Source organism: Labrus mixtus, chromosome 22, assembly GCF_963584025.1.
Source record: "Labrus mixtus chromosome 22, fLabMix1.1, whole genome shotgun sequence".
NCBI classification, from domain to species: Eukaryota; Metazoa; Chordata; class Actinopteri; order Labriformes; family Labridae; genus Labrus; species Labrus mixtus.
In genome coordinates this window covers 13,447,411-13,467,434 of record NC_083633.1, presented here as the reverse complement: position 1 = coordinate 13,467,434, position 20,024 = coordinate 13,447,411, and the positions used below count along the sequence as shown (strand labels likewise).

At 40.9% G+C, this 20,024-nt stretch overlaps 1 protein-coding gene across 1 annotated transcript in view; it reads left to right on the top strand.

Annotated features, from left to right (window-relative positions):
- exoc4 (exocyst complex component 4) overlaps positions 1–20,024 on the top strand; it is a 105,924-nt gene that overhangs the window by 71,100 nt on the left and 14,800 nt on the right. The window contains exons 14-17 of the mRNA XM_061030341.1: positions 7,331–7,467; positions 8,859–9,014; positions 10,656–10,834; positions 18,982–19,126. Coding sequence (XP_060886324.1) covers positions 7,331–7,467; positions 8,859–9,014; positions 10,656–10,834; positions 18,982–19,126 — 617 coding nt within the window. The remainder of the gene's footprint in view (positions 1–7,330; positions 7,468–8,858; positions 9,015–10,655; positions 10,835–18,981; positions 19,127–20,024) is intronic.

Genomic DNA, 20,024 nt, shown 5'->3' with positions numbered 1-20,024 from the left:
CAAAATCATGATTTAATTAGTCGCCTCTTTCCAGCTAACTTTCTTTGTCTGCAGACTCCAAACAATAGCTGATAACTAGTCCTTTTGTACCTGCATATATATGTGTGTGTGCGTCTGTGCTTATATTGTCCCTGTATTTGTGAGTCATACACACGTCCTTTGCACACACAAGTTGCCTTGGAGCCAAATAAAGACTGATTTCATCCCCTCGCTGTCAGCTGCTTCGTGTACTGCAGATATATTCAGCTGCCAGTGGCCTGCTAATGATGTTGACCTTTTAAATTTTCATATTCACATGTTGCTTTGTGAGAGAGGAAACGGGCAGACACACGTTAATTGCACACACATACACACACACACACACACACACACACACACACACACACACACACACACATATACACACATATGCACATTCACTTCCAGAAACTGTGATGACGCTGACCTTTTTATTTGTGATGATGTGTATAGACAATGTTTATCTGTAAGGGGGCTGATCGCCTCCTGTTGATTAGCCCAACACACACACACACCTACGTACGTGCATACACCCACACACGTACACACACACACACACACACGTACACACACACACACACACACACACACACACACACACACACACACACACACACACTGTAGATTAGAGCCTCTCTTTATTAAGGAGCCTCTCTGCAACCTGCTCCCATCAACAACGCCAGCAATCACAACACAATACACCTGTTAGCTGCAAAAGCCGTACCCCATGATTGGGACATAATTTGAAGTAGGAGGAAGGGAGAAAGAAAGAGGGTATTAGGGTGGGGCTGTATGCACACATGCACTCACACCCCCACAACACAATCACAACTAGAAAGAACATCCAAAAGCTCCTCTCAGGTTTAAAGGAAAAATGAAATCTTAAGGAAACTGCAAAACAGCCATTTTCAGTCAGCCCAAACAGGCCTGTCCTCAGTTGAGTACATAATCTAATTGTTTTAACGTTTAGTCCAAATATTTTTTGGAACGCTTAACTTCTCTTTCGGTCAGAAAATGGATTGGGCCTAAGTACAAGTCCAAAAGTTTTATAGCTATTAACAGTTATCAAAGAATAAGGCACCTCAATTAGAAGCGACATGTTTACATGGCACACTCATTATTTGAGTTAGCATCATACAGACTCTTTTTCCAAAGCAAACTGCTTATGATACTGATGATTTCTTGACTTACATTTTGTCATTTATTTGGACAGTAGGTCCTGTCTCACATTCTTTTGAAGTGTTTGAATGTTAATTATTGTTATTATATATCATACACTGCAGTCTGATTTAAAAAAAACAAAAACATCAAAAGTCACATTTTTCATTCTAATTTAACTCAAATCCTGATTATTTCTGAGCTGGGTTTTTTTTTTGTTGTTGCTCAACTTCTGTTCTGTTTCTTTTCTCACCGCTCAAGGTGTATCGCTCTCCACCTCCCACCTTCTCCTGGTTATCTCACACAGAACACATACACTCCTGAGGCTGGCGTCCGGCTGCCCAGGGCCTCCAACCTGCCATGAAAATGTACCTTTCTCACAAAAGAGACATAGCTTTGCTTTGTTCATGCTGTTTCTATATTTATATCAACATAATAGACGTGTATTTAACACAATATGCATGTCTTTTATTTGTGCGGCACACCAACTACAGCCGAAGGTGGAACAGGTTCGCACCATGCAGTGCTACAACTGACAGAGTCTCTGTGTGTGTTACAAGACATAATCTTTGCCTTTAGATGAGTGAGTTAGAAAGAGAGAGTTAGAGAGAGAGAGAGAGAGAGAGAGAGAGAAGTTGAAATGTCAGCTCCACCACAAACATGCCCTTTGGTTCCAAGGAGAGAAGGTTTTGGCTGTGGGCGCCTGATAAAAGTTACAGCAGGAATATTTCAGAAGCAAGTTAGTGCTCTGAATTTGCAAATGACAATCTTTGTGTGGCTCTGAGCAAACACACACACACACACACACACACACACACACACACACACAGTGTTGTGTGTTAGCAGGTGTGCCTGCATATATGTCTGTGTGTGAGTGACAATACAATGGCTCCATATGGGGCACAAAGCAGAAGATACACCCAACACAGAATTCAGATACATTGTCATTTCACTTTAATATACAGACTTTTATTCACACTGAAACCAGGTAAGGCCTGACCAATAATCAGGTGTTATTAATTTATACAAAGAGAATAAAAGATGATAAATAGTGATATGAACTGGGCCTTATGTTTACCAAAAGGCAATAAAACAACGCTGGTTATAAAAACCCCATGGAGTGATTAGTGAAATAGACTTTGTGGATGATGTGGGACAAATGGCAGATCTGAACTCCTGGGTGATTCATAAGATTAGCATATGCAGAAGCTCCACATCTCACTCTGCTTTTGTTTTTTTTGTTTTTTTTTTCTGTGTGGGTGTGAAGAGGGTGGGTATAATGTGAAAGCCCATCTGTAATCAGCCAAGTGTGATATTGCTCCTCATCTCTCAATTAGAACCCCTTACTATGCCTGCATTAAGCTTTGCATTAAAAGCCATGATGGTGGAGGTGAAAGAGAAGATGTGTTCTCATAATGACTCAATTTAATCCAGCCAGAAGCTATGTTTACATCTATTTATCTCATAGTAACATTTCCTACGTCGAACATCAAAGCTAAACCTATTATTTGCTTCCAAATTATCTCACTTCTATTAGTCCAAAATGGTTATTTTTAATGATAGCCAGCTACAATGACATCTTGGATTTAATTAGCATGCCACGGATTTGACCAGAAAATAAGTAAAAAATAGCGTGCTTGTTTCGCAAATAAATATGTGTAATATAAAATCTACCACTGCTCATCAATGGGATGATGACTTGCACTTGATTAAAGGTGACAGCGGTGCAGTGCATACAAATACGCTAGTGCCAGCTCTATTTTGGATATATTCATAAAAATGTAAAAAAATTCATTTCCAATATAACTGCTATGAAATGGATTTTTCATGGTGGTATGACAATAACCCTTTCCGATGTTGATTGGCACTGATTTGGCAACAGTAGAACAGGGCAAATATACTCAGAAGGCTGTTTTCTTAAAAGACCAACTATAAGTGTTGAACATTATTTTACTCTGTCATCTAATTATAGAGCAAACAGGCTGAAGCTTTGCTGCGATGCTCTGCTGCATGTTCTGCTAACAGTGCTGGGAGTATTTATACATAGTTGGGAGGCCCCCTGCTGGACAAAATACATAATATTCCATTTCTGAGAGTTGCTTTCTGCATAATTTGTTCAGTTCAAAACGTTTTTTATATTGTTATGTGTCAGAAAAATCATTTATACAGATTATGTCAAAATGTATTAACAAGCGATAAGATTCGCCAATGTCCAATATGGCTGCTAATGTGGTACATTTTTTCAGTTGAAATGACTATGAACTGTTTCTATCTCAATTGTTTCCAATAGGATGACTCAAGGTCCTCAGAAGCAAAAACATTTCAAATGTTATACTTAATTTACAATATCATCCAGTTATGAAGCAGCAACCTTCTGCTTAATATAGACCTTCATCTATGTTTACTGCTAACAGTGCTGCAAGTATTATAAAGTAGTTGCAGCGCCCTCTGCTGGACAAACTGCCAGAAACCACAGTTTCTTAATCTACTTGGCTACTTGGATATCAAAAACCATTTCTGCAGATACCAATCCATCTAGGATTCTCCCCAGACTATCGGCCAACCAAGTTATTGGTCAGGCTTTTTAAATAAATATTGGATCATCCATCTTGTAAGATTACTGAATGAAATCCTGTGAGGGTAAGGAGACATGTTTTTTTTTGTGTGTGAAATGATACACACTTTAACAAACAAGAATAAAAAACCCCACACACACACATACAAAGAAGCATGTGTTGAGGTTGAGCAGTCAAAAGCATGAAGGCCATCCGGTGTGTGTCAGGGGAGAGTTGGAAGTGTGGCTTTACTCTGACGTTGATGAATGATCTGTCAAGACGATGTCCCACTCATGTCCAGCTCCCCCTTTTTACCCAGTAGAGGGACAGCCTGTGAATGCAGTGTGTGTGTGTGTGTGTGTGTGTGTGTGTGTGTGTGTGTGGGTGGAAAGTGGGGATACAAGGGGTTATCTTTGCATGTGTTCTGCTTTGCGTGGGTGTGTAAACGCACTGCTGAGTGTGTTTTATTTTGGCTACCCTCGGTCACACATGTGAATGGCAATGGCGTTACCAGCATTACACGAGTCAGCAGTTCGGGGTCACGCTGTGAGTGAAATGGCAAAGAGCAGGGGTTAAACACTCTGACCCTTGCGCAACCTTCAGGGGGACCCCGTTTTTGAAATGGGGGAAATCTATGATCCGACTCTGATTGAAACCTGAGGCCCCTCGAGTCCCAGCTCAGCTTCAGCAGCACACAGAAACACTCACAGCATTGCACTGAAATAGTGAGAGTGGGCTTAAGTCAATAAAGATAATTTCCATTTTGTTTTCTCTTTATTCCCCAGGATGATTTAGCATTTAGCTAGCAAAGACGAGTTAAGCTATTACAGCTTTCCACTTTGGACTGTGTTAATGCCTCTCTCGGTGTTGTGCTTTTTACTCACTCAACCAAAGAAAATAACTACTTTTAGCACCAGCTCTTGGTGGTTTCCGCAGTGATGACCGTACATTAACAGCTTCTTTTTTTTTTTTCTCCCACTGAGGCGCCTCTCTTGAGTGCTAACACTGCCTTGTTGCTATCATTAAAGCACTATGGCTGCAGCCTTCATTTCGCTCTAACGGCAGCAGTTTACCCCTGCAAGCACTGAGATCCATTTGTGCAATCAGACTCCGTTTCAAGAGTAATGCAACACTATTGGAGTAAAATTACAAGAGAAATAAGGGCGTTTTTCACATGATGGCGCCGTATGTTGACCTTTTAAGCTTGAAACATTAGAAAGACAGGCACAGAGTGAGAATAACGTAGACAGAGAGCCTCGACAGTGGAGGACTCCGATATAATGGTCAAGTAAGATAGAGGAGATGTAGCACCACTCTCGCTCACTCTCTCTCTCTCTCTCTCTTTCTCAGCCCTCCCTTTCTCAATCTGTCCCTTGATTACTTTTTAATGATTTTTGCTGCCTGAGACAAATGGCTGTGTTAAATGAGCAGAATTAGACAAGGGAGCCGAGCGCAAGAGCATTTGTTAGAGCAGGAGTAATGGATCGGGCATCCATTGTTTACTCTTCTCTGCTCATTGGCCCAGCCCTCTATCGAGCTCCATGTACTCCAAGCTGAGGCAGCAGGAGCAGAGGGCCACTGTTATACTTCTGAATTTACGCCATCTTTGCAAAAAAAAATATGGATAGAGGCAGCTGCAGTATTATTTCTTCTTGTTTTACTTTGAACAAGTTCAGTTGCACAGTACAGCCAACACGTCAGAAACAGAGAACCCGGAATATATACAACAAAATACATTTTGAAATATTCCAAATGGTCTCAGGTCCATGAACAGAAACAAGTGTCAAATGTCTAATCTTTTTTTAAGTGACAATAATAGTAGCGAGATAACATATTGTTCAAATGTTGCTTTTTTTATAAACTTTTGGAATTTCTGAAAATTCTGTGAATCATTTCAAATTTCCAGTACATGCTCACATGAAAAATAAATCATCTTGCATCTTTTGCTGTGTAAAAAAATGAGCCATTGCATACACAGAAGTTTAACATTGAAACGGCATTTCTAATTTTCATTTTTGTGAATGAAGTGGTTAGTAACACCACCAGCCTACACTAGGATGTGTTGGTAGCTGCTGCCAGATCTTATTGCTTTTCTTCCCACACTGGCAGCCTGTCAGAGAGTCAGGCATGGACAGTAAAGGGTGCTCCCTTGGCATAGACCAGGCCTTGGTTAGCACTCCACGGGCATGGGCACTGCTATGGATCATTACTCCCCTCAGTGGAGTGTCTGCTGTTTGTATGTGTGTGTGTGAGAGAGAGAGAGAGAGAGAGAGAGAGAGAGCATGTACGTGTGTGTGCATGTGACAGAATGAGTGAGGGGGGGAAATGAAACACAGAAAGAACTATTAATATTAATGTCATTCTATCACATTAGGGGTCTTTCCATATTTTCTGATGATCAATTACAGTCACTACTGCCCCCTGCAGTCTTTAAAGCCACTTTGGCTGCCCACTGCTGCTCTTGAATATTCCAAAAGTGTAAGAAAATGTTTTATTAACACTGAAATAATGGAGGTAGTACTTACTATAACACCGCACAGATCTTGAACTTGTTCTAAACTCAGCTACATGTACTGTTTTTTAAAAATCTTTGGAATAGAAGGGCTCTGCATCCTGCCTGGATTTGGTAGCTAAAAGTACTAGCCTCTGGATTTAACTACCGTCTACCCCCTTGTTTGCACCTCCCAGAGATCATTTCCATTTTATTCATCTTTGACGAAGCTATTCATTTTTCCATTTCATACCTAAACAATGGCACACTGTGTAAAGTTTACATAGGGAAAGCAGTGAGATGAATATTAAGAATCTATGAATGATGAATAGAAAGAACATGTTTAAGACTCTCTGTGTATCTTTCTGTCGGATTGCGCTGCTTCACACAAATCACTGCTTTTACAGTCATGGTGATTTTCAGAGTAATCGAGTCAAGGCTATCACCAGACTAATAGCTAGTTATCACTATTATTGGAAGATGTAGCTCAGATTGCTGAAATGCCAGGAGCTGGCAAACGTGACCATACTGACTTGTAATCTCATTTAACAGCTCTTGAATTGCTCAGAGGTGTGCGTTTTGAAAAGTTTGCTCTCTGTGTGCGAGTGTGTCTGAGGATATGAAGCTGCTCTGCAGTTCCCGGGCCAGCTATTAGTCACGCAGGAGTGGCTAATCTGTAATGGCTGCTGTCACAGCCCCTGCCGCCGCTCCTGGTGATGGGTGCACTGTGACAAATGCACACACACTCTTAACTTTCAGCCAGAGAACGCACACATCACAGAAATTCAAAAAATACACACGCACACACTCAGAAATATGTGCACTCACTCTGATTCACTTACACACAAAGAATCATCCATTCCAGCAATACAGTGTTACAGCTTCTGACAGGCTCTGCAGCTCCAGTCATCTGTCCAGCCGCAGGTGACAGATAAGTGAAGTGAAGTCAGAGCCTTCCTGTTACATTTGCACTAGAGCAGACTGGATCTGACCAGGCACTCGCACAAAAAAAACGTGTCCACCTTTATGTTTCTGTGTCTCTTACATTTTTTGTTATTAAAGTTAGAATTTCTATTTTTAATAACTGTCCTCTTGCTCCTGTCTCCAGAGCACAGTGGTAGTGGAAAAGTCCATCCAGGATCTGATGAGCCTGATGCAAGACCTGAGTGCCTACTCCAATCAGTTCCTTGAGATGGTCTGTGACAAGCTGAAGGAGTACAAGGAAATCTGCAATACAGCCTACAGGTAGGTGATAAGAGAAGCTGCTCTCATGCAATATAGGCCCAGAATCCCTTTATCTTTATCTACTTTTGCACGCACTTAATTAAAGTTTTTACAACCAATAAAAAACAATAAAATCATGTAGACATCTTAGTTTTCATATTTAAATGTAGTCATATTTATTCAAGTTTCAGTGCACATAATCACACTCACATTTATGCTGTGAAAAGTTATCCATCTGGGCTCCCCTGGGATGGTGTAACACCTGGCCAGGTGAAGGGGAGGATAGAGAATGTAGAGGGATAAGGGAGGGAGTGATGAACGGGCCAGGAGATGCAGGAAAGGACTGACAGACTGCTGGGAGTCCATCTGGACTCTGTCACAGGTCAGCCTCAGTCTCAACGGGGCCTCTGAGTGATAAAGACAAGCCCAACAGAGGCTGCCAAAGTGTATGTGTGTTTGTATTTGAGTGTGTGCTCAGTTTTTTTTTTCTTCCTATGTGCAATTAAACATGAACATGTCTCAGTGTGTGTGTGGTATCGATGTGAAACCCTGGAGTGCTTGTGTCTCCTGTAAAAGGTGTTAGTATGATATTAATTGCAGCGCCAAGTAGTTTATCCAGCCCAGACACATGCACACAAACAAATACATGCTGGCTGTCTGCCCTGAATTCTCTCCTCAACCAAACAGGCTGCTGTAGTACTGTTTTATACAGTACTGTATGTCGATACAGATGCATGTGAATAATGCGCTCATCTACCTCAACTCAAGTCAACTTTCATGTATAAGCATGTAGCCGGAAAACACTTCCCATGCAAACGTTTAAACCACACAGACTGAAATGAAGAAGATAGATAGATAGATGGAATTCTGCAAGACCAAAAAAGGTCAACAATATAATGTTCAAAATCAATGGTAAAAAGACATCTTTAAACGTGCAGGGTTAAATTCAATCTATTGCCAAAAACAGCTCAAAGGCAGTGGTCCTGTCGTTGAACATTTTCAAATTAAATATCTAAGAAACGTTCGGATAAATTTCCATAAAATGTTGGTAAAGGTATTCTTGGTCTGTAGTAAGTTTTTTTTAAGCAACTTTTGTGTATCACTGGGTTTTTTTTGTAGTGCACCAAGACAGTCGAAATTTCCATCGACTAAATTCCTGATTAGATGCCTCTTAAAAAAATATGAATTAAATCCCTTTAATAGTAGTAACGCTGGAATGCCACATTAGCATATAATTATAACATTTATGCATGCTAACATGCTAGGATCTTAGCATCGGAACTTTGTTTCTTGTCTTAATGTACTGTTATTCTTGTTCAAGTTAAGGATAACAAAGAACACATTTACTGTATGTATGTTTTATAAGATGTCTGAGCTGTGTTTACTCCGTTTGTGTGTTTGTGTTTCTTTAGGGGAATAGTCCAGTGTGAGGAGAAGCTCACCATCAGCGCTTCCTGGTCCAAAGACGAGGACATCAGCCGTCTGCTCCAGTCGCTCCCTAACTGGGCGAACATGGCCCAACCCAGACAGACCCGACAGAAGAGAGAGGATGAGGAGGACTTTACTCGGTACATGCAGCGACACACACATACTACATAAAGACAAGTTCATATTGACACATATTTGTGAGGAAAAAAAAGCAAGGTAAAGCCCCCAATCCTTCACAGTGTTCACATACAAACAAGCAGAAGTAGACAGACACAACCACACTTGAGCAATCACGCAAGTAATCCCTCCCGCCCGCCTCCGCTCCTTTATTCACATATTATTGAACTTGTTGACTAAGATGCTGCCATGAAATAAGTCATGATTGCTCTTTTAAACACTCTCTATGTGTAGGAAGTGAGGAAACGAGGGACAAACAAAATGGGAAAATATAAGGAGAGCAGACGGAGGCGGAGAAGAGGGGGGTGGGGGGGGGGGGGGGTCAGTCTTATCGAAATTGCCTTTGAATGTGCGCACTCTTCAGGGAACAGTGGAGCTCATCGGAGCGGAATAGTAAAGTAAATAAATAAATTGGTTATGTGGCCAAAGAAAGTCAATCTGTTGTGTGCTCGCTCCCTGCCTCTCCGTTTTCTGAGTCACACATGCACACACATGCAGTCACACACTGTGAGATCTCAAAGATGGCAAGAGGGAGAGCATAAGGCTGTTTGATATGAGAGCCGTAGAAGTTTTCATCATTATGAAAGGGGCGATTAGCTTCTGCACGACTGGCAACCCGGTGCTTCCATAAAGCCTCATTAATAAGCTAACATGAACGTATGTGACTGTTTGAGAATATGTGCCTGCTGTTTGTTTTTTTGACAGAATCTTGATTTTATGGGCATCCTAGTGACTCTGGAGGCCGGTCCACATGCAGTGTCTTTGCAGCACTGTGGCGATAAGATTTCGTTATCCAACTTCTTCGCTCTCTCTATATATTTCTTACCAGGCACCAGAGTCCATTTTTTTTCTTTCCTTGAAAGTTCAAAGTGCCTGTAAATAAAGTCAAAAAATAGTTTTGATCTCAAAGTCCTTATATTTACACCCTGTAAATCTCTGCCTTCTGTTAGTCTCTCAGTTATTAATGTCCTCCATCATGTGCTGTTTTTCCCTCCCACAGATTTTTTAGCAACTACAAACACCATCTTTTCACAGCAGTTTGACCACAGAGCGTCTTAACTTTTTATCTTCACTCTTCCTCCTCCCATATCTCTATCCGTCTGATTTATACATCCAATTATCTTTGCGTTCCTACTTCGGCTGTGTCCTGTTTCTTTCACATGATTTGGACATGTGTGCGTCAGTGCCTTTCTTCAGTTTCACATCATTTTGCACATAAGCCTTGGATTATTACTAAATTTGATCCCACTTCAATTGAACACTTGAAGAGGGCTGTGAATAAACAAACTCCTCCAATTCAGCCAGCACTCTTATTACTTTGTAGCTTTTGAACATTTTAGCAGTTATATAAGCCGCTCGCATTCTCTGCAGATCAGACATTAAAAAACAATCAGTGCAACTTGTAATTTCTTTCTAGATAACTTAATACTGCACTCTGATTATAGGGTTCTTAAAGAGTCTTGCCTCTTAGTCAGTGGACATATTTTTACAAACACTTCTAACAGCAGTCATTTGTGTTAAAGGCGGTTTGCTTGTTGGTCCAATTAAAGAAAAGTATTTGCAGATAACAAACTCTTACATCACTTTCTCTCTTTATGATACAGGGCTGCTTTTGCTAAGGAGTCAGAGGTGCTGACTGGGAATTTAGGAGACAAGTTAATCCCTCAGAACGAGATCCTGCGCGACGTCAGCGACCTAAAGGCTCTGGCGAATCTTCACGAGAGCATGGAGTGGCTCGCTGGGCGCCTCAAGACGTTCTTTGCCAACCTGCCTCAGGCCTCCAGTAAGTAGGGGAAACATGATTTTGTATCGGAGGTTTTGGAATATTTTTGGGGGGTTCTTTTGAGCTCAGCATTCAGTACAAGTCATTAAGTTTTGTCTTATGTTTAAGGGCTTTTTTAGTCTCTTTTCTGAGTTCATTGGGGTGCATAAGTGCTAACAGTTGTAGGAGGCAGGGTCAGAAGCAGTGCCACACATAACAGTCTTTCACCCAGGTAGATGTACAGTATGCTGGTGTTTAACCAGCTCTTTTCACTTGTTCACAACCGGGTGTTTTTCTGTTGATGCAATTGAACAAGACAAAAGCTTGGTGACATTTCCTGACACAAACACTGACACACGCATCAAATGTTGCACCTTGGTCGTGTACCACGCATCTGTTGCTGTTTTCCTCTGCTTACTGGAAAAAATGACACATAGATTCTGCTTCTTGGATCGTTGCATTCATCCAAAAATAAATAGACTGTCCTTAACGTCAGTTTTTTTTTAAATTTGTCTACTCTGGCAGAGACAAATACGCTTTCAAAGACGCAACTATTAAAGAAAATTGTATGTTTTTGTGTTAAATGTGTCAGCTCACAGGACATGTAAAAAAGCTGAGGGTGGTTATTGTTAAAGCTTAAACTTTGGAAGCACTTTTTGGATAAGCCTCTGTGACACCATGAATCCTCCTCTTACTGGTTTATTACACTTTACAGCAGCAATACATGATGAACATTATTCCAGCAGATGTTGCAGCTACTCTCTCAGGTCATTAAACAGTTATTGATCAGAGTCCACTCCGGATTACAAACATTGTGTGGTTGCTTTATGGAGGGTCACAGGTAGAGGTGTGTGACGTTTTCTCATCCTTAGCTGCAGTTCCCTTGTAGCAATGCTTCCCTACCTGTGCCTCATTAAGTTCTTGTTTAAGTGTGTTATCAAGCACTCATTACCTTCTCTGCTGGAGTTGTCAAATAGCACTTTACACACACACACACGTACACACACATTATACTCAACCGTTGTGAGTGTGTGTGCACAGATGCCTCATAAACATCCCTCAAAAGCATTTCCTTCCCTCCCCTTCCACGTTTGTATCATTAATTACTGATCAAAATGAGGTGTGTATGTGTCTATCAAACACACAGTCATAGCGCTAGTTAATCACTTTATCATTACTCTAATGTTTTAATCCACATTATCACTTCTGCAACATGTTTAATCTCATTAAGTTTCCAGGATCTTGTAATGTTCTCCTTGAAGTTCATATCTTTTTAATAACATCGTATGATAGCGATCAAGGAGTCATTAAACTTCCATTAATGACTCTTATAGTAGGGTCAGCTTCGTTTTGTACTCTTGACACTAAAGCTTTCCATTGATTTAGTTTCATGGATAACAACGTCAGCCTTTTTTCTTCAATATTAAACATGTGCGTAAATGTTATCAACTGGATATATCTGGAGTTGTAGGAGGTATATTATCTGTCATGATAAAATGATGCTCTTGAAGATTCAGTCTTCTTGAAAAAAGCTCAAATGTCAGAGTGTTGTTAATTTAACAAGCTGTGCTCACTGGGCTCCAAGACAAATTAACCAAAGGGGACAGTAAAGCATATATTTTTGCATGGCATTGTATAGTATTGTGTTGTATCGCATGTTGTATTGCTCCATTTAGATATTTTGCTTCCTTTTTGTCTTTGTCATTAGTCAGCTTTTCCCAGCACTGGATTCAGCTTCAACACATTCAAATCTGCAGTAAACAGCCAACTTGATTATAGAAACAGATGCAGATGTTTTCCATGCAGCTCTTTCTGTAGTTATTTGTTTTACAGTTCTTGGGAGAAAGTTTCCCCTGTTCACTGCAGTGTTCAGAATAAAGTGCTGGCAAATGAAGCACCTTTCTCCTAAAGGGATAAAGAGAACAGTTATCACTTCTTGTCAATACTCTCTCCAGCTTCAATCCTCTGATTGCTCATTGAACTTGCACTATTTTGCGCTTCCATATCACCACTTTTCTTTAGACATAAAGTAATTAAATGAGACTTTTTCAGATATTCTCATTTGGACTTGACTTTGTCACTATCTCTTTTTTAAAACTTTCCTTTTCCCCCTCGTGCTCTGACGCTGGCTTTCTTCGTTTATTTGCAGATAAGAATTCAATAAAAGCACAGGAAAAGACGTGACATAATTATCATTAATTCTGTCGGGTGGCACTAATGGGAAGGATAGGGCAGTCACTTATCATGCCGGGACAGCCTCCGTATTGTTCATTATTTAGTGTTTGCTGAGCTGATGACGGACTACGTGTGTGTTGGTATGAGTGTTAGTGCGCGGGCATGCGCGCGTGTACATAAGCATGTACGTGTAATATGGGACAAGGGTACGGCAGGGGAAAAGGACCCCACCTTATCTCATCCTCCTCCCTCCCGCCTCACGTCTATGCCTCTCTAAATTGGATTTTATATTACAGAAGCAGTCAGGTATGAACAACTCATTTTACTCTCACTCTTTTTTTTGTGCTTTTTCTTTCAGTCCTCTTTCTTACTTCATTCTTCTTTAGTATTTTTTATCTGTCTTGGTAGTTCATTCCTCCTTCTTTTTTTTTTTTTTTTCTTCCCTCTGCATCTTTGAACATTATTCTCTTTTCTTCAAAAGGCACGGCTCTGGAAGATTCTCTCCGTGTCTTGCAGATCTCTGCAGTGGACGTTTTTTTTGCTTTAGTCACCTTCATGTGTGATTGAATCCTGCTTGGCGTGTAGAAACACACATTGCTATGTATAAACATGAACATGCATATTTGACCCTTCAACCTCCTCAAGGTGCTGAATCCTAATTCCAATTTGGTGTTTGTGCACATGCAGTTTTGTGCTTTTTCTCAGCGTGTGTCTGATAGGCATGTGTGGCACTGCGTTTGTGTGTGCAGATAGACCACTGATGGTGATTGGCCGTGAAGGTGGCTGCAGAAAGGGTCTTATCGCCCATCTGGTTGCAGCACTGGACTTGCAATCCACTTGGACAATATTTACCCGACAACACACACACACACACACACACACACACACACACACACACACACATACACACACACACACACACACACACACACACACACACGGGCGCCTGAGGGGCACTGACAGCGTGACAGACGTTTCATTTTGTTTGTCGACTGCTGTGTATGAGTTTGTCACTTTTAATAATATTTACCAGTGTGTCCTGCAGCCTTGTTAGAACTTTGCGCAGTGACAACTGACTTTGAAGCCAGAGATCATGTGTATCACATTTTTCTTCTGCAGACTTTTTGCTGCTTATATGGCTTCATATTCTTGCTCATGTGGAAAGCCTAACCATCGCTGTTCACAGAAACAGGCCTTCTATCCATGCTGCAGGGTTTCTGGACAACAGCTATGCACTCTCCTCTTGCGGGAATATGTTCCTTCTCTCTTCAGCTGTTGCTCCGTGCATGGGGGGGGAGGCGGGGGGGGGAGTGTGTTTATGGACAAGACTTTGTTTTTTAAACCTTGACTACTTCCCTTTAGCAATGCTTGTTTTCTCCATTTAACAAGGCAACTTGCCTAAGCAAACATTTTTATTCACTGCACAGACTTGGGAGACTGGTTGCCATGGGAGATTGTGTTTCTTTTTTATATTGTCTTTTGTTTCTTGCATGTGGGTTTCATTTCTGCTAAATTGCGATCATGTTTTGATTTTCTCTCATAATGCAGCATTAAGCAATTTAGTCTCCTCAGATAACATTACGATCTCATCCACAATTTTTTTTTTTTTTTACCTGCACACACACCCCCCCCCCCAATATCTTCTTCTTCTCTGGACAGAAGTTCAGATCCCTGTCTGCAGATGTTCATTCTCTACCAGAGGCAGCAAAATAATTAATAACTGCTCTCTTGCACAGTCAGTCATCTATGAATCATTCATCACTACACTGCTGCAGGATACTGTCCCGTGCTTATCTTTCTCCAGTTTCTCTTCATCTGTCTTTTAAAGGGTAGGACATGTTGTACTTTTTAGACATAGATCCTGATTTGAGTCAAAAAATGTTTTGCATTTGTGTTTGTGAAGCCCACAGACAATGCCAAAACTTGTTCTGCGGAGCATTGTTTGCTCCAGTAATGTCAGACGGGTCAAAAAGGAGAAACATTGGGTTCGTATTTATTTGAACTGTTCACATGATGTGCATGTGCGGGCTTTATGAGAATAAGCATGTGGATTCCATCACTGATCTTCTCCCTTAATGTCTGCCACCCTCTTCTTTCACAGATGGCAAGCAACAGACGTTTCTCTTAGATGGGATTCGAAAATAATTGGATAAGCTCAACACACACACACACACACACACACACACACACACACACACACACACACACACACATATATATATATATATATATGCATGCCTACACATGAGTGCAGAAAAGATACACGACAAGCACATACATATCCTCAGATTTAATCAGCAGAGAGAGAAAGAAAAAAAGAGAGCAAGAAAGTTGTCAGCCAGGACCAATGAGTCGTCTCCTTTCACCCGTCTGTCCCAGACTCTAATGGCGCCCCCCATGCTGCGATACCTCCCCCGCATCATCAAAGAAGGAATCCATGTGTGTCTGTATTTTTTATTTTTTGCGGTTATGTGTTTCATGGACACCCCCTGGAGAGACCTCCAGTAGAGTGTGCCACAGCGAGCCCCCTATTTATAATGCACATACGAGGAAACAGAAGCCAAGTCACTTTCACACGCTCACCTATTTGCACACAGACACACAAACTCGCAATCAGTGAGATAACGCTCCTACAGGCTGCATAACCACAGAATAGTATGAGACACACTGCACAACAACTTCGGTTTAATCGTTCTTAGAAGTTGTTCCAAAACAAGACATCTTCCCCATTGGCCCATGTTGATTAGACATGTGTGAATATAGCAACCGCCCTCGAGCCAAGATAGCCTAGACGAGGTGGCCTCGACCCCTTATGACATAATGGCTAATAATCATGTCAGGTATGGAGAAAATTAATACGATTTTTACTTCCAGAACCAAACAGATGAGCCCTATTGTGGTGTGAACAAAAAACGACCAAAGGGAAAAATGAAACAATGTTTTATTTTTTTACATTATCAGAATGGGAACTAAGGAATCGAGCTACAGGTGTCAAAGCACCCTTATGTTTCTATAATAATGCACTGCTAGCTGCATAAAGCACATGCTAATGTTGCTAACATTCCTTCCCTGCAAAATAACAACAATATTATAATCTAATCAACTTTAAGGTTCCTCAGCCTAATTGGAAAAATCCCTTGTTATTGTGGCTTTTAGTTTGAATGGCAGTATTGTGTATCAGTCCTGCGTTCTGTGTCTACTAATGAACAGATAAGGTGACCAGGATGAATAAACAGCATCCTCTAAACACAATCAAATGAAGTCAATTAATGTCAATATGCTCTGCTCCCTCGAGAAATCATTGTGGATTTTTTCTGTTGAGACCGATCTTGTTTGTTGTGCCTGCGGCTCATTTAGCTGGATTAATATTGATATCAACGATCTGAAGATATAATCCAAGACATTCAAGGTTTAGTGCTGGTGGAGAGGAGGCCTAGTGTTGGAATTGTATAGATTTTGTGCAGAAGTACTGAAGACTGTTGATTGAGTTATTCTTTAAAATCCATACCAACTACAGAACACATGAGCCATGGAAATGTTAGATTTAATGTGTTGAGTTCAGCCATGTTTAGATTGAATGAAATTAAGCCCATTTAATTCCTGATTTGCACTATTAGAAAACAAGAGAGTATTTCTGATTTGGGCCTCTTACAGATGTTCCCAGATTTTCTCTTCATATAAATGTGTAACACATTCGGTCTTAAACCTCATCAGTGACCAGCCATCTCAATAATTAAATAAATGTTGATTTTCTTTTTCTTTTTCTGAGCAACACCCCAGTAGCCAATTAAAGAGAGAAAAATAGGAGATATAAAAATTGATGATGTCGCCATCATGCCACAGCAAACCTCAAAAACACAAAGATACAATGCCACCAAACATACTTGTAGATTTTTTGACCATGTCTCCATCAGAGTTTCACATCCAGACTATTGAAATCTAACAATAGCAATTAGACATTTGATTACATATTTAGACATGAATCAGAAGTGTGTTTAATCTTTATTTGTTTGATTGAAACCAAAGTTAAAGTCTTGAATTGAAGCGCCCTGTTACACTAGAAACCGCCTGTACCTGCTGCAGATGACTCTGCACTGCAGTGTCCTCCCACACATTATCAAGAGGATTACCCAAGAAGAGAGTTCATTAGCAAGTAAGTTAATACATGCTGCACTTCATACACATACAGTACACATCACATGCACCATCTTTATTAAGAAAAACAACTCCAACCTTTATCTCCTGCAGGTATGTCAGACACTCGTTCCATACGAGAAGCTGTCACACTCATGTCATGACATACAGCCGCGGTGTGTTTGCTTTGCTGATTGGATGGTCATGGCACACACCTCACTTCTGTCGGTTTAAGCCAATGGCCCCTCATCTTATCAGAGGTTAATTTAAAGTAGCTGTTAGGTAAAGTTGCCGAAGCCCATATTCCCCAGCACATGCTCACTGTGCAAACATACTGTAAGTACGATGAAGCATTACAATGTGAGGAAGCAAAAAAGGTCCTTTAAATGTGGAGGACATGCAGAGGTGTTACTTTTAAACCCAAGAAAGAAGGGTGACTGTGTTGAAGTTTAAAGATTGGATTGTGATGTCTTCTTTTAGTCCCATATTGTTCTGAACTTTACCTCTTTCCAGAGATTCTTAATGTTACAGGACATTTTTATGCCCCTGTTCAGTTTTAAAACGTCTATACTCTCTGCATTTTGAATATCCATTGGCTCTGGTTACCCACAGCTGTCAGAGTTTCTTCTGTGTTTTCAGTCAGCTTTATTGCTCCCAATGCATTTGAAACTTAAGAGAAAGCAGCGAAAAGCTTTTTCCATGACAAGATAACTTATGAAACCTGGAGTGCATACGTCTTATTTCATGCCAACTTTTGTGTTTAAGCTAAATTTAGAGAAAAAAACTCAGAAATGAGAAGTATGAAAATAAATTGTTACAGTTCTTCCAAGTTTTTGGTTGGACTCTGTAACAATGCTTTTATCTGGTGATGAAAACAACTACCTTAGAGTAAAATTCTTTTTTCATGTTTCAGTGGATATCAGTCAAAAGTATCAGTCTTAGAGGGAGGACACATGAAAAGATTATCTTGGCCTTGGTTTACAATTGATGACACTCAGTCCTTAGCGTGTGTGTCAGTGTGTGTGTGTGTGTGCATGTGTGTGTGAGTGTGTGCCCACGTGCATGCATGTGTGACCTTCGGAAGGGCAAGAAGAGTAACTGGGGAGCTGGCTATGACTGCGGCACATCGATCGTGAACCCCTGCATTCTCCTGTTCAACAGTCACTCTTTGTACACACACACACACACACACACACACACACACACACACACACACACACACACACACACACACACACACACACACACACACACACACACAGACACACGCACACACATGCACACACTCGCCTCATTGACCAAAAAGACTTACATATGAGTGACGGGGCCAATTTCTCTCCCTTTCCTCCCCTTGCTAATTTATGGCCATTGATCTACACCGGGCTGAATTTATATACACTCATCATGCTCCCATGCTCCCTAGCCCTCTCCTTCTCTTTTTTTCACACACACACACACACACACACACACACACACATTGGTTTTTGTGTGGTTTACAATGCGGTGCACTGACACATGCTCCTGCTGTCTCAGCACAAGTGGCGAAAAGAAAGTACAAGTACGCGCTGAAGGACTCAGGAAGTCTGTGTGAACTAATGGTTTACTGTTGTATACACTGTAAGAGCTGGCGTCATTTTCAAGACCTGATTATGTGAACATAAAATGCATACATACCGAAGACTGTGCAATGTGTTTGAGCAGGTCACAGACTCTTGAACAGGTAGCGATTTAGCAGCGTTTTTAGGCTACATCTGCTTGCCCTAGTTAAGGGATGTTCCTTTGAATCAATACTGCTGCCACTGTTGGATCAAGTTTTTGTTTGTTAGTGATGTTTTTTGTTTGTCTTCCTGTCCATCCAGATGTTTCTCCATGCTCAGCAGACAGCCAGGTGGTCGGCGAGAGCGAGCGCAGCAGGGAACAGATTCTCCAAACCCTTAATGACCTGTCCAGGGGTTTCCAGGACATCGCAGACCGCTGCCTCCTGGTGTTGCACCTGGAAGTCCGGTATGCAAGGAAGAGGAAGTCACATCACTTAGCAGAATTAACATAAATTAAAAAAATAGGTGCTTTATATGATTTTGTTGCGAATGATCTTATTGAACGATTTGAGGTAGATTGTTTGGATTCATTGGACAACCATCCAAACCAACAATTCGGATCTTTGAGCACAACATTAGGAAGTTCTTTATTATATATATAATACAGCATATCTTCATATGATAAAAATAAAATAGTGTAGGACTCTGTCTGTTGTAGTGGTTTGTTACTTTACATTGTATTACTGATAATTAGAAGATATTAGTGTTTTTCTCTCGAAGTAAACATTTCCTAAAATAAATATGGATCTACAGAAAATAAAACCATAGGTCGGTAGGCTTCTGCAAGTAGTTTCAGGTCACCACACACTATTGTTATAATTCACTTGTTTCACCTCCCCAGCTGAATGAAACACGGGTTGTTAAAGTACGACTTTAAATCATTTAAAACCCAGCTACCATGACTGTACCACACACGCCTTCAGGACATGTCATTAAATCATGCGAACAAAAATTTACCAGTGGCATAACACTTCTGCCCTTAATGCACAAGTTCAGGAATTCATACCACGTCTTGAGTATGTGTTTCGAACGTCAATACCCAACTTAATTTACCACACCATATACTTTCTCCCCCTCACAAGCACTAATAGTCCTCCATCACCCCCCACCCCTCCCATCCCCCTTCTTCCATCCCTCCATGTACCACCATTTCCCCGTGGACTGTTGTGTAGCTTATGCAATATTGTTTATGATTTTGGTAGAAAACCCTCCCTGAGGCTGATGTCTAGCTATATGCCACACTCCATTGACTCTCCCCATCTAGCAAATTTCCCCTGATAGTGGTACCAGCTAAATGAAGCCAT